This window comes from Condylura cristata, unplaced genomic scaffold (genome assembly GCF_000260355.1).
Source record: "Condylura cristata isolate star-nosed mole 26May11 unplaced genomic scaffold, ConCri1.0 scaffold00012, whole genome shotgun sequence".
NCBI lineage: Eukaryota > Metazoa > Chordata > Mammalia > Eulipotyphla > Talpidae > Condylura > Condylura cristata.
This window is the reverse complement of record NW_004567113.1, coordinates 3,472,506-3,487,990: the sequence shown is the minus strand read 5'-3', so window position 1 is coordinate 3,487,990 and position 15,485 is coordinate 3,472,506. Positions and strand designations below refer to the sequence as shown.

The 15,485-nt window shown below is 34.7% G+C and overlaps 1 protein-coding gene across 7 annotated transcripts in view; it reads left to right on the top strand.

Annotated features, from left to right (window-relative positions):
- Nucleotides 1-15,485, top strand: part of PDLIM5 (PDZ and LIM domain 5) — a 211,599-nt gene that overhangs the window by 149,960 nt on the left and 46,154 nt on the right. For 6 of the 7 annotated variants that reach the window (XM_012724204.1, XM_012724205.1, XM_012724203.1 and 3 more), the window contains one exon: nt 9,833-10,005. In XM_012724204.1, coding sequence (XP_012579658.1) covers nt 9,833-10,005 — 173 coding nt within the window. Of the gene's footprint in view, nt 1-1,361; nt 1,515-2,197; nt 2,330-9,832; nt 10,006-15,485 lie in introns of all 7 variants that reach the window. The other variant, XM_012724209.1, reaches the window with a different exon arrangement.

Sequence of the window (15,485 nt, the reverse complement as noted above, 5' to 3'; positions counted from 1 at the left end):
GGGAGCAGAACAGGCAGATGGAGGAAGTACACTGCTGAGGGGACCAACGGGCGGGTTAGGAGAGGTCTGCCGCGCCATGTGGTCTCCTCCTGGGCAGGCGGGAATCGAACTCATGCTGAAGTGGCTTTAGCTTCTTAGTGCTGTGCTTTAACCCGCTGCGCCACCAGGGAGGGCCTCTTTTCTCTTTCTAGCATCCACTCTTTTCTGACCATTCACACAGCTGTTAAAACATAGCCATACAATTTAATTATACAAGTCTGTATAAATCTGTATAATTTTTGATAAAAATGACTTCCCAATATGTCTTTAAGTGTCTTCTAAAATATAAAATAACAGTATCTAGAACTAGGAATGATAGAAACTCAAGTTCTTCTGACAGGGACAAAAAACTTTATCAACTGATATTTTCATTAACTTAGGTTGAGCTTAGCACATAATTTGCCTTGGAGGTGACCACTGTCACAAATTTTGAAAAAATTGTACATATTACAGTGAGGATATTCATTAATAACCTACATGTATAAGTGAGGGAAACACTGCAAATTTACACTACGTGTTTTAGACATTCTTAAATTTTCAATTCCAGTTTAATAATGAATTTGAAAGTAGTATAGTCCTACTGATGGCATGTTAGTTTCTGTCTAGGGTAAATACATATTATTTTAAGAAATAAAATTTCTGAGAAATAAAAATTTACCATCCTTTTTAAACCTTACGAAACTAACTGAAACAGACCAGCAAAGAAGGTGATGTTGTAGTCACATTCACTCACTGTAGCTACTACTTATTTTACAGAAGTTCTTGCCCTCTCCCAACAGCTTTACTCTCAGTATTTTCAACATGAATATGAAAGGTATTTCCTTTCATATTAATGTGTGTTGCTGCTTCTGAATAGGCAGCTTGTTGAGCATGACCCTGAAAATCACAGATATCTTTAAAATGTCATACTCTGGGTATATGTCACCGCTAAGGTAAAACACTTTATGTAAAGATATTTTGTAAGAAATCTAATTTTTCTCTTCCCTGTTTGTAGAAATTTAGACTTCGTGTTTAGATTTATATTCTACTTAGTTATTGACAAATTAATTTTCAAATGTTATCTAATTTTGATTTAATTTTAAAAGCATTAAGATAATGAACTTAGATATAGTCAAAGCTATTTGTGTCTAAAAAATCATTTTTATAATGGATAATGTATCTTTTTAATTTATGAGAAATCACAACAGTAATAAATAACCTGGAATCCTGTTATACTTCTGAGATTTTGTAACTTAATATTTAAATATTTATATAGGATGGTTATTCTTTATTTTGTTCCCTATTCTTACCATCATTTTCTTCTCTGTTTTCCTTTCCCCTCCTATCAACTTAAGTAGCTCCACAAGAAATGTGGTGACAAGTTCTTTGGAAGGTTTTCGCAACTTTTCTACCTCCCCTTCTCCTGCCAGATATAGTGCTGCCATCCTGAGCAGTGCAGCTGCTACTGTTTCTGCTGTTATTGCTGCAAAAACCAGGTAGAACTACATTTGCAATGTTGTCTGATGGGACCCAGCAGTTTCCATTGTCTCACCAGTCACTTCAAAGAAAACCTAACCACTTCAAACAGTCACAGTTGTAGTATGAAGTCTTAAGTATATTGCGGCTATGTTATCTTGATTATGAATTTACATTAGTGTTAAGTACTGGTTTTTGTTTAAATCATCCTTGTATTCCTTTGCGTTGCTTACCATTTATAATTCTCAGTTATGTGGATTGTTGTATACCTTTTGGGCATTTATGATTTTTTAGTTTTATGTATGGAACACAATCAAGGATCAGTGAGTATTTTAAATTGCTATAATCTTTTTCCCTCTCACAACCTGATCTAAAGTCCTTACATACCTCCCCCAAGTAAATTTGTGTGTGTGTGTGTGTGTGTGTGTGTATGTATGTTTTGTCTTTATATAGCTTTAATATTTTCTAAAAGGTGCTCTGATAAAGTCTGGTCAAAATTTAATCACTTCTAGTGTTCATGAGTGAAATAGCATAAATATATAATTGAGTCTTAGATCTTTTCATTCTTATTGTTGTTTTATTCTCTTTCAGTCTGTCTCCTCACCACTTTTTTGGAAATGTTGCAAATCTTATACTATCAAATTACTTTCTGCTATGATTAATATGATTTTCTTACTCAAAACTCTTTCTAAATGCTCACCAGGCTATGCAGTCCTGAAAATTATCACTCACTGCTGGATGCACTTTGCATCAGTCCTATTTCCAAGCCTCTAGTTTTTTCATATCTCCAGCCCTCAAGGAAATCAGCTGGTTCTGTGGATGTTAAGGAAACAAGGTACTGTGGGATTGATTCACAAGTGGTGGTTTGCTGGTGAAGATGCGGTTTTTCTGTAATAACCACCTATTAACAAACGTGATAAGAAATCCCTTGAGCTGATTTGTGTCCAGTTTTAAATTAACATTTCAGTGCAAAGGCCTATGTACAGATTTGTATTTTGTGTGATTTTTAACTCACCTTTTAACCCTTTTAAATAGCTTTTATTATAACACTTGATGTTTGGTATATAATTCTGCAAGTGTTCAAATTGTAATACAACCATATTTTGTATTATTTGGATGTAACTATAACTAGTCAAGTGTTTGGTAACATATATTTTGAAAAAGTAATTATGAATTTGGCTATTTTTTTTTCATTGAAGTAGCATTGTATTACAACATTTGTGTAGGTTACAGGGTGGTGTCATAAATCAACATCTATATATACTACATTCAGTTTACACTAAAAATCTAATTCTTTCCTTCCTTCACTCCACAATTGACCTTTTACCTCATTAGCTCACCTTCCTTTCCCCTTTCCTTTTGGTTATCACTGATTTCATCTTATCTAAAAGTTTGTTTGCTTTATTTAGTTTGTTTGGTTTTTTTTCTTTCTATATTACTTAAGAATGAAGTCATGTCATGTTTATCCTTGAATCGTTTTGATAAACATAATTCCCTCAAAGTCCATCCATGTTGTTGTAGAAGGTAAAGTATCATCTCATTTTATAGCTGAGTAATATTCTGTTTATGTATAAACCACATCCTCATGACTGGCTACTATCCTGTAGTTCTTAAGTATGACAACTTGATTTCCACCATATCTGAGAAATGCTAAAACATGAAAATTAATTTTTCTTCTAAGTTTTAACTATTATACAAAAATTATTAGGCATAATAGAAAAACAAAAATTAAACGTGTTTACTACAGGTCAAATCTAACTAAAGTGATTATATAAAATAATTTTGACAGCATAAAATTAATGGCAGGGTATAGAGCTGTGGCTATAGTTAGTATAATCCTAATGCGACATAAGCTATCTGTTGATCACAGTTTGGAGATTTTTTGATATGTTTAATTATAATTCTGGGTAACAATTTATGGGAGGTGTTTAAACAGAAGGAGAAATGTGATAATACATTTTACACTTAAAAAAAATGCTCAAAATACCTTATATTTGAAAACCTAATGATAGATTCTAGCATTGCTTTCCAGAAAAGTACTTATGCCTGTACACAGAGGTATATTTGCATCTTTTGGGTAAGTGCTGTGCCTTTTATGATTGAGGTTTTCTGTAGACCCATTTGTAGAGCAAGTGTTAGTAGTAGTCATTGTCATTGCTTTTCATTAATAGCAATAGATCACACACAATTTGTTTTGATATTTGGAAAATAGTTCTTAGCAATGTAAGGTCGTTAACATTATAATAAGCAAAAACATGGGATTTCCTGAGGGAAGTGTTTGCAAGAAACAATGAGAAGAAAGGTACCAACAGTAATAGCTGAGATAGTGCTAAGTATTATACTCTGCATTTGTATTAACTGGAATCATTGAAATTATAATAATGTATGAATATGACACTTGAAATGTGATATATGTTAATTCTTTCCACTATGATATATATAATTTAGAATTTTGATTCAGAATGTCTAAATTAATGTTTGGAAAATACAAAACTGTTCTCTTTTAAACAAAGAAATCTGGAAGGAAGGAGGCTCATAACTCCTTTCTTTGTCCTCTATATAGGTCCTTTTATAGAATTCTGATGGAAGGATTCTACTAAAATAAAAAGTCGTTATAATTATAAACCTGCAAGAAAAATTCCTTCCTTACTGCTTTAGAGCCTGTATATTAGTATACCTGTTTTCTCCCACTGAGATTAGTATATTATGAGCAATTTGTGTGATCCATTACACACTACATTTTTTCCCTTTTTTCCCCTCCATTAAACCACCATGTCTATACCCCATCTGCCTCCCTCCCCAGCCCTCTTCATTTTAAGTTCAGTTTTGAAAAGAAATCTTTGCTTTATTATATTTACCTTTTTTTTTAATTCTTGATGCATGAAGCAAAAAATCATTGGTATTTTTTATATGAAAGTTGCATAATTTTGACATTTTGTGTCAGTACTTCTTGTCAGGATATGGGCAGCCTTTGTTGCATTAGGATTTTACTGGTCCAAATTATGGTATTTTATTCTTAACTTTTAAGGTATTGGCCAAGGTATTTATGGATTTTTCTATGCTTTCCTCAATAGGGTATTAAAAAGCACTTTAAGTTTACTTAATATTTAGGTATTCTTTCAGCAATATAAGTTTAGAAAAAATATGAGGCATGTTTTTAGAAATAAAACATTGTAGGCTAACTTCAGTAATCATGTCAGTCTATTAATCAATCATTAATTTTAGACTTTTTGCTACTATTGATTATTGCTGAAACTTTATATCTGAATAAAGATAATATGGCCTATGACTTAATTTCTTAATGTTTTGTACATGATATCTAATTTGTGTGTGTATTTTTAAATACTAGGCAATAATGGAAAGTTAAGAAAAAGAGGCATGTTAGACTTTTAGACACTTTTAGGTGTCATGTATTCAGATATGACTGTCAGAAAGAAACCTAGTTACCCATAAAATGTTTTAAGTAAGTTAAGATTTATTTCCTCACAGACTGTTGAGCTGCTGATAAATCCTGAATTTAAAAATATGAAATAACTATTGCTTATCACTTAGATTTCTATAAGTTTTTTTATATAAATATATAATCTACTCTGTCCTATTAAAGAGTACTGTTTAAGGGTTATGTCACTTGCTATTCATGATAAAAATTATAAGGTGCTTAAATATTTCATTGCAATTTGTAACATCAAGCAGGTTTTAGTCTCATTAAACCGCCTAAAAATGAATAAAAGAAGGTGGTATCTCTTATACTTTTACTGAGAAAACAGGGAACAGTACTTAAAGAAAGTGAAAATATAATACAGTTTTTCAAAATTGTTTAGGATGGGAAATGTACTTGACTCAGCTTTATTTTAGTGAATGAATACAGGGCAAAATCAGCAAAGGGAAAAGATATGTGAAATCACGTCAAGAAGGAAACACTTCTGAATCTTCTCCTTGTAGAGTCACACAGAACACACTTAACTGCAGTTATGCATTCTTCTAAAATGTGCTAGATGTTGTCTATCAGAGAAGCACATTAGAAATTCAGTGTATAAGAAAAGGGTTTTTTTTTTTTTTGGCTCGGGGACTAGAGGGAAATCCTTGATAAAGATATATGCCAAGTTCATATCAATATTGCATGTAGTGATTAGCATAAACCAGGTTGCTTATATAATGTAACATAATACACCACCTTTTCTATCACTACAGGGACTATTCAGTAGCAGGTTCCCAACTGCCAGTCATTAGCCATTCTTACAAGCAGGCCTTCCAGAGGATACTCGCTCTCAGGCCCACTGTGGCAGGTTTTATCCCAGTTTCCGGAGGCGTTGGAAAAATAGGAACTCTTGTTCATTTGGTAATTTGGTGGGCATGAGGGAATTTAAAAACTACTTTCAGTTAAATATTCTCACCTTAAACAACAAATTGAGGATAGTTAACTTTACTAAAGTAACACATATAATATTTTCTTTTTTTTATTGATTTGTTACCTCAACTATAATTTTGGTCATTCACCGGAATTGAGTTTCTGTAATGGGATTGTTTGAGCAACTAGTTAAATTAACTATTGAGTTGTATTGTCATTGTTATTTCACTTGATAGATACATATAAGTCAATCATTGGAGAGCAAGGGCTTAGCCTGTGAAGGGTCACTTTCAATGGATTTTCTTGTAAGCAAACAATGTAACCTGTGCTGTAGATAAATAAAGTACAGTATTGTGAATATGTTTTTTGAATTTTTTTTCTCTAGCTTATTTTATGGTAGGAACACAGTGTATAATAAATGTAGCATATAACACAGTCTGTTTTATTTGACTATTTGTGTTATTGTAAACCTTTCTAATTAACACTGGCTATTGTTAATTTTTGGAGACTTATGTATGGACTTTATAACTATGCGGGGTGCCTATAACATCAGTGTTTTTCAAGAGTCAGCAGTATCCCTTGCTGTTGCATCATTACAAAATACTTGTATTAAAAGTTTTTTTGATTTGCAGGGTAGGGTGGGAGTTTTAGAAATGATAGTATATAATTATAAATAACAATAACTGGGTGGTAAAGCTATTTGGTCATCTTAATTTAAATCAGATATCTGTGCAGCCACACAGGTAAGGTCTCCAGTTAATTAAATAACTAGTTAAGAGAGGAGATGGCAGTTTTACCTCTGTTTTCCTGCCTTATGGACACAGGACACCTGCCATTCTGTTAGGGTTGGGAACTTGATTCTTGTAACACTTAAGTGATATAGAGGTATAGGTCCATACCCCTTCACTGTGTAGCCAGTGCACTACATATTTATGACACATCCTGTGTGCTTAAGTATGTATTGAATGAATGAGTGACTTGAGTATGTGAGTGAAAAGAATAACTGGTGAGGTGTACCAGAGGAATGTAGGAGAGAAGGAAGGAACATCAATGGCATTTCACAGGGATGATCAGGATTTATCAATAAGTAATCATTTTATTCTATATGGCTCTTTTGATATGTTGAGAAAGAAATAGGAAACTAAATTAGTTTTATTTTTTTATTTTTTAAAGACTTTATGCATACAAAACTGGGGCACAGGCCAGAGGCGCAGGGGCGGTGAGAGGATTTACCAGAGACAGAACGGGGAGCCGAACAAACCTACTGACAAAGTACACTGCTGAGGGGAGCAGGAGGCAGGTTAGGAGAGGTCTGCTGCATCATGTGGATCACCTCTGGGGCAAGGATCGAACCTAAGCTGAAGTGGCTTTAGCTTCTTAGTGCTGTGCTTTAACATGCTGTGCCACCAGGAAGGGCCCAGTTTTGTTTTTTTAACTATAGGAACATTGGTTTGTAACACTTAAGTGATATAGAGGTATAGGTCCATATCCCTTCACATGTATGTTATCACACCACACCCTCCACCAGGGCACTTCATAGTGCTCATCATATTTCATTTGAGTACTGCCCTTCTTTGCTTCCCACTCTGCCCTTACCTTCCTGGTAGATTCAGTTCTACAGTTCGATTTCTGGAGCTTATATTAGCTTGGTTTTGTCTATTCCTTTATTTTGTTCTCTATTTCCACATATAAATGAATCATTCTGGTATTTGTCTTTCTCCTGATTTCTGATTCTCCTTCATTTCAGCATTATTCTTCCAGATCCATCCACATCACAAATGGCAAGAGTTCATCTATTTTTTTTTAGCTGACTGCTATATCATTGTGTATATATGCCACATCTTCTTAAGTCACTCATCTACCTTTGAGCACTTAGGTTGTTTCCATAACTTGGCTGTTGTTAATATTACTGCAGTGAACATAAATGTACATATATCCCTTCAAGTTAGTCTTTTTGCATTCTTCAAGTAAATACCTAGGATATCTAGAAGTGGAACTGGTTGATCATGTGGTAGATTTACTTTAATATTTTAAGAAGCCCCAATGCTGTATTCCATAGGACGGAGGCATTCAGTCTGCATTCTCACAGACAGTGTGTATATGTGCCTTTTTGCTATCCATCCTTGAGAAAGCTTGCTTTTTGTCTTTTTGATATGGGTTCTCACATGTAAGAAGTACTTTTGGTTTTGATTTGCATTTCCCTGGAATGTAATGATAAGTATATATTCATGCTCCTGTTGGCTCTTGTCCAGTTTTTTTTGGTAGGGATATTTATGTTACTGTTGTTGAGATGTTTTAGTTCTTTGTAGATTTTGGGTTTTTCCCTTGATGAATATATTACGTGTAGACATTTTTGCTTTTTTGGTAGAGTGTGTTATTATTTTAATGATAGTTTGTGGGTTGTTTTTTTTTTTCTAACTGCATAGAAACTTTCTTTTCATGTAGTCCCATTTGTTTATTTTTGTTTGTTTCTCTTACTATTGGAGTGAAGTCTGAAAAGATATTCCTGAGGCCAGTATTGTAGAGTGTCCTGCTTATTTTAAAGGTTTGGCTATATAAGTTTTTCAGCCCCCTAATTTCTCATGATCTTTTTAAAAGATCTTCCAAAGTATTGAACATAAGTAACCTAACTCTTTTACTTTCATTCAACTTGTTTTTTTTTCCTATATATTTTATGGATTCAAGTTTTCTATCCAAGTGCATAATTCATTTTGGTGAACTTTTGTATGTTGTATGAGATACTGTTATAGTTTCATTCTTTTGCATGTAGCTATCCAGCTTTCCAAGTACCATTTGTTGAAAAGATTTTACTTTATTGTATACTCTGTGCTCCTTTTTATAGGTTAACTGTTCACATAAGTATTGGTTTATTTCTGAGCTTTCTGTTTTATTGCATTTATCTACATGTATTTTTTTTCTTTTTTTGACATTTGTTTTGATTCCAAAATCATACTGTTTTAATTAACATAGCTTTGTAGTATAGCTTGAAGTCTAGGCATGTGTTAACTCCTTCCTTATTTTTTGTCAAATTGCTTTGACTGTTAGGGTCTTTTATAGTTCCATAGAAATTTCAGTAATGTTTCTTCCTTTTAACAATGCCATTGAGTTTTTGATAGTGATTGCTTTGAATCTCTGTATATTGCTTTGGGTAAGTTGGCCAATTTAGCAGTGTTAATTCTTCCAATCCACTGGCAGGTGATATCTTTTCATTTCTTTATGTCTTCTAGTTCTTTTAGCAAGTCTTAATTTTTGTTGTTGTACAGATCTTTTGCCTCTTTTGTTAAGTTTATTCCTAGATATTTAATTGTTTTTGATGTCATATAGTTTTCTCCATTTCTTTATCTCTAACTCTGCTTAGCGAGGACTTCTAGTACTTTGTTGAATAGTAGTGATGAATGTGTAAATCCTTCTCTTGCACATGGTCTTAGAGATCATTAAGTATGATGTTAGCTCTGTGTTTTTACATGTAGCCTTTATTTTGAGAGTTTCTATCTTAAGTGGATGTGGAATATTCAATGCCTCTGCATCTATTTGATGTGCTCATTGGATTTCTAATCTTTCCATTATTGATGTGGTGAATTAGTTTTTTTTTTGAAGGTTGAACTATCCTTGCATCCCTGGAATAAATCCCAGTTGGTCATGGTGTGTAATCTTTTTGATGCACTATTGCATTTGGTTTGCAAATGTTTTGTTAATGAATTTTACATTCATGTTATCACAAAGACACTGGACTGAAGTAGCCTATTTTGTAGCTATATAAATTTTTCAACATCCTCATGATCTTTTAAAAAGATTTTCCAAGGTATTGAACATATTTAACCTGACTCCTTTCCTTTTACTTAGCCATGTTTTTAGAGTTTTAAAAAATATTTATCATTTACTTATTATCTTTATTTTCTTTATATATTTAATAAATTGAGAAAAGAAAGTATCATTGTAAAATTAGGTTGCTACCACTTCCCTAAAAATGTTTTCTTCCTTTATTTCCAGCAACACTCAGGAGCCTTCTCAGCATTTGGCTCCAACAGTTGCCTCAGCACGCAGCATGCCTGAGAAGGCAGAGAGGCCAGGCATGGCTGGCCTTCCCACTGCTGCTGCTTTCAAGCCTATAGGAGCCACCAGTGTCATCAAATCACCTAGCTGGCAACGGCCAAATCAAGCAGGTATTTCAAATAAATGTCTGTATGTTTTTTGGGAACAGGACTATTAAAATGTGTTCTGGGATATGGTAGAATTCACTGAGAATTCTCAACCATACATACATATTTTAAAAGGACTGTAAAATAGAGCTAGAGCAGTTTTTCTCTCTATGAAATGTCTAACTACATTCTCTGTGTGTTTGATAAAAATGCCAGTTGCTACTGTAATTATGAAATCGGACATTTCCAGGCTATTCAAAATGCATATGTTGAATTGTAAATTCTGGGTCTTATTAATGTACTATGTTATTGAAAGGTTATCATTGGAAATGCAGCACTTTAGTTTTGAGTGTATATGCAAAATAGTAACAACAGAATCATTTATTACTATCAAATAAATAACTATTGATGGAAAGTTCTTTTGTTCCTTGTCCTCTGAAAATTTAAGAGATAGAAGTGGAAGGACAACATAGTAGGAACAAAATAGTTCAGTGTTTCTTGTTCACGCCTACAGATAAACAGCTTTAAGTAAGCCTCTTAATTTCTTTATCATCCTCAGTTTTCTTATCTGTAAAATGAATGCAAACTAATTCATCTCCTGTTTTACCAATGCACATGCCTTATCACCTTCCCTGGGCAGTCTTTCATCCATATTCCGTTTACTACACAGCCACTGATAGTTTACATTTTCTCATCCTGAAGTCCATGTATCTGAGCCTGTTGGCCTATTTACTGTTTCTGGGTGACACCTAAATGTAGCATATCTGAAATATTAACTTGTGTCTGATAATGGTACATTCATCCAGTACTAAACTAGAATATAAGCTTGAAACTCCCAACACACATTCTCATAGAACTAACCCCACGTGACTCAACTAGGTTTTTTTCTTAATCTTCTCAGTGTTCAGAACCCTTGCCATCTTTCAGACGTTTGTCATTATAAAGAACTTGTAAGTAATTTCCTGTCTTCTCACCCCTTCCATCTCATCTCCATTCTTTTTTTTTTTTTTAATTAAGATTGTTTACTTATACATTCAAGAACTGGGGTACAGGCCAGAGAAATAGGGGCAGGGTGTTGAGAAGATTCACCAGTGACAGAGTGGGGAGCAAAACAGGCAGATTGACTGAAATACACTGCTGAGGGGAGCAGCGGATAGAGAGGTCTGTTGTGTCATGTGAGTCAGATCTCTGGGCAGGGATAAATTTCGTGCTGTAGTGGCTGCAGGTAGCTTCATAGTGCTGTGCTTTAACCCATAGCACCTAAGGGAGAGCCCTGATCTCCATGCTTTATGATTCACCAAAGTCCTATCTTGCTGCAGATGTTTTCCTGTGTTTCCAACTTAATTCCTTAATGTCTAACTTTTTTCTTTCTGGCCCTTTTCATTCTGGCCCCTGTTAAGTTCTCAATTTCATCTTCTTGCTGCTCCTTAGTTACCATCTTAGCTGTGATCTTCCTAAATCAACTTCAATTACTGAGATATGCCATATCAGGCCACCAGTTTTTTGGGAGTTCTTGTCTCTCAATATGAAGCACTTCCATCCTTTTAGAATTACTTTCTGTAATTCTAGTCATTCCTTTCCTGTATTGGTATAAGTATGGATTACATATATACTTTCCTTTTAAAATGTGATAATTTCAAATGTTTATTATTTGATATTAAGACTATTTTTAATGTTCCTCAGAGTGGTCTTTAATTAGGAAGCCTATTTTTATTATATGTAATACTTTTATTTTTTTTTAATTTATTTATTTGTTCATACAGAACTGGGGTACAGGCCAGAGGCTCAGGGGTGGCAAGAAGCTTCACCAGAGACAGAGTGGGGAGCAGAACAGGCAGATCAACGAAGTACACTGCTGAGGGGAGCAGCGGGCGGGCCAGGAGAGGTCTGCCACGCCATGTGGTCACCTCCAGGGCAGGTGGGAATCGAACTCATGTGGAAGTGGCTTTAGCTTCTCAGTGCTGTGCTTTAACCCGCTGCGCCACCAAGGAAGGCCTATATGTAATACTTCTTTAATTTTTTTTTTTTTATTTAGGTAATATTTAGAATACCCCCATCATGTATTGCCACTGTAGTGCATGCACCCACCACCAAATTACCCAGCGCTCACAACCAGAGTCCATTGTGCTTCCTTGTCTCTTTGTTCTTACCCTTCCCCTCTGGAAGCTTCAGTTCTGTAATCAGCTTTCAAGAGATAGTCGTTAAACTTGTCTCTTCTGTCCCTTAGTTTATTTACTTTATATGCAACATAATAGTGATACCATCCACTATTTAGATTTCGCCTTCTGACTTTTTATTTAGCGCTAGCCCCTCCTGCTCCATCCAGGTTGCTGCAAATGGCATGGGTTAGTTAATCTTTTTCGATTGCAGAATAATATTTCACAGTGTGAATATATACCATATCATCTTAATTCACTCATCTACTTAGGGGCACTTTCCAAATTGGTAAATTTTTGTAAAGAGCACTGAATTGAATGTGGGAATGCAAGTTTCTCTGATGGTCAGGCACACACCAGCATTCTCCTGGGAGCACATTTGAGAGACATGTCATGTAGCAGATTTGTTAGGCAAGACTGCTCCTGAGTGAGGAGCTCTCTTGCTATTTATTTAGCAATAATGAACAAACATGATTGATTATGTGACAGTAGCAGGAGAAGCAGGGTCCAGGGGAAACAAAGGGTATTTATCTCATGCGGAACAGGATTTTAAAGGACTCAAAGGGTAATCAATTTATGGGGAACAAGGAGGCACATGTCGGCCATATGTACAGGGAGTAACTTCCCATGCAGGTGCATGGTATAATCTTTGAGATAATCCCACACCATCTCGGATCCTGGCCACAAATCAACCAACGGTTACCTAGGTGTCCTCTGCCAACTCCTGATGTGGGCCATTGTCTCAAGGCAGTCATGCAGGAGTGACTTGTCCAAATCTTTTAAACACATAGGTGCATAGAGAGGCTACACATACACAGGTGTGAGGCCCTACGTGGAAAAGAGGCCACAAGTTTCCTTTATAATTATTTTGAATTTTTCTGGAAGATGCCTAGGAGTGGAATTAGTATGTCATATGGCAAATGTATTTTTTTTTTTAAAGATTTATTTATTTGTACATACAGAACTGGGGTACAGGCCAGAGACGCGGAGGGTGAGAGGATTCACCAGAGACAGAGTGGGGAGCAGAACAGGCAGATCGAAGAAGTACACTGCTGAGGGGAGCAGCGGGCGCGTCAGGAGAGGTCTGCCACGCCATGTGGTCACCTCCGGGGCAGGCGGGAATCGAACTCATGCGGAAGCGGCTTTAGATTCTCAGTGCTGTGCTTTAACCCGCTGCGCCACCAGGGAGGGCCCCCAAATGTATTTTTAATGTTCTGAAAACCTCCATATATTTTACATAAATTGTGTTCTGAAGATTTGTTCTCTCTGGGTGTTACTGTTAGTTCCCTAAGAACTCATATGCTGCTTGTTAGGTTTTTCCTTCCTCCCGGTATCTGTGTTGGGTCCCAACTGCTGAAGGTAGGGATTCCTTTTGGCATGTCTCCTCACCTTCACTAGTCAGTGGTCTCATCTATCTTGGACAGTAGCTAGTTGGGTCTCATGGATGTTGTGGGTTCTGGAGCCACACTTGTTGTTCCCCTGACATGGGCTCTGGATACCAGCTTACTGGGCAGGTACTGGTGGAGTCTCACAGAAGTCACAGGCACATTCCCAGGTATGGGTCCTGGGATTCAGGGTCTGGGCAGGCACTGTACATAGTGTATAAATAGTTAGACACTAATTGTTGCCTGATGTTAATAAATTTTCTTTAAAAAAATACACTATATGTTACAACTTCATATTGTCAGCTTACATAGTTTTAATTATTACTACAGGTTACTATTTTTAAAGGATCTAGAAGTTTTGTTCTAGAGGGAAAAGGGGTAATCTATCACATGTGACTTAGGCTAGTTTTTATAAAAAGTAGTATTTTATTATTTTAAAACTTAAAATATTTAGACTGATATCATTAGCCTCTGAATTTCTGAACTGATAAATGACTTAGTAAGACCTTTCTCTTTGAGAAAAAATGTTGACACTCTTACACCACATTTATGTTGACACTCCTTATTTATTCACATTTATGTTAAGAGATTATCTATGGTTATAGAGATTTGTTGTTATGTTGTATGTGCGTCAGAATCCAGAAAGTAACTTTTAGAAGAATTCCTTTGGTAGGTAATTGCAAGGAAACAAAAAAATATTTCCCAAAACAACAAGAAAAAGAATCAATTTATGAAATATAATGTTAAGCGATGGCATAAAGTATATTTTTTGTCTTTGGAAACTAAGAACTTAAGGAAAATTCAAAAACAAAATATTGACTTTTAAAAGGGGAAGAAAAAATACAGTTCTATGTGCAACTCCTGGAGAATGCAGTTCAGGGAAAACTCCACAAGAGGGCGAAAGAACTCTTTCTTCTCAAGTCAAATTTAATTGGTTGAAATAATCAAAGCAGGCAGCACTATAATCATGATGCTTGTGGTTAAAATTTTAAATGTTACATTTTTTACAGAAAATTTAAGTGATTTAATTTTAGCAGCATTGTAACATTATAAATATTATACATTAGTTAAATATAAAAAGAAATATATTTTGCTATTGAAGTCATAGTTGAATTACATCATGATGCTTAATTCAAATCAAAAAATATTTGTATAACTCCTGCTGTTCTTGATCCAGGTGATATAAATGGAATATAATGTATTTTGTGACAAGTAATAAAGTGAATGCAAAATTCTCAACCATTCACATTTTTCTGTTCTACTCTCCCAAATGCTATATATATATATATATATATATATATATATATATATACACACACATCACATTTAGTAAACAAAACAAAGCCACGTCAGAATCTACTTACAGTGTTCGATAGCTTCAAGAAATCTCAATAAAATGATAAAGCTCTTTGATTTAGTACAGAATAGCTGTCTCCTTATGAGATCCTATGTACTTCACCATTTACCTGTTAAAACCACAGACCTAACCAAAGGAATGAAAAAATTAGAAAAGTAAGTTGCTGGACCAGTATGCAGGTACATGGCATTGCTTCTCATAATGAGAACTTTTGGACATCTTTTTCTCTTAATAATGCACAGTCGTGCTCTAGGGTAAACAAAAGGCAAAAAAGACTGTTCCCCCAATTCCTCCAATCACCAAAAAGTAGCAAGTACTGGTAATATCACAAATAATGCCTATAGTTGGATGGGGTCAAAATTACTAAATTGCTGTCTGTAACTCAGTTGGTTCTGAAATCATTTCTAGCATTTTCATTAAAATAAATAAAATATAAGAATATTTGGTATAGTGTTTTAGCAGTTAGGGTAGGTATCGTGTTATGAAAATGTGAGCTTAGTTTATATATATATATAAATAAGTGTAAGTTTACACACAAAACCATTTTTGGATCAGTATTAAAGGATATATATATATATTTAAAGATTTATTTATTTGTGCATACAG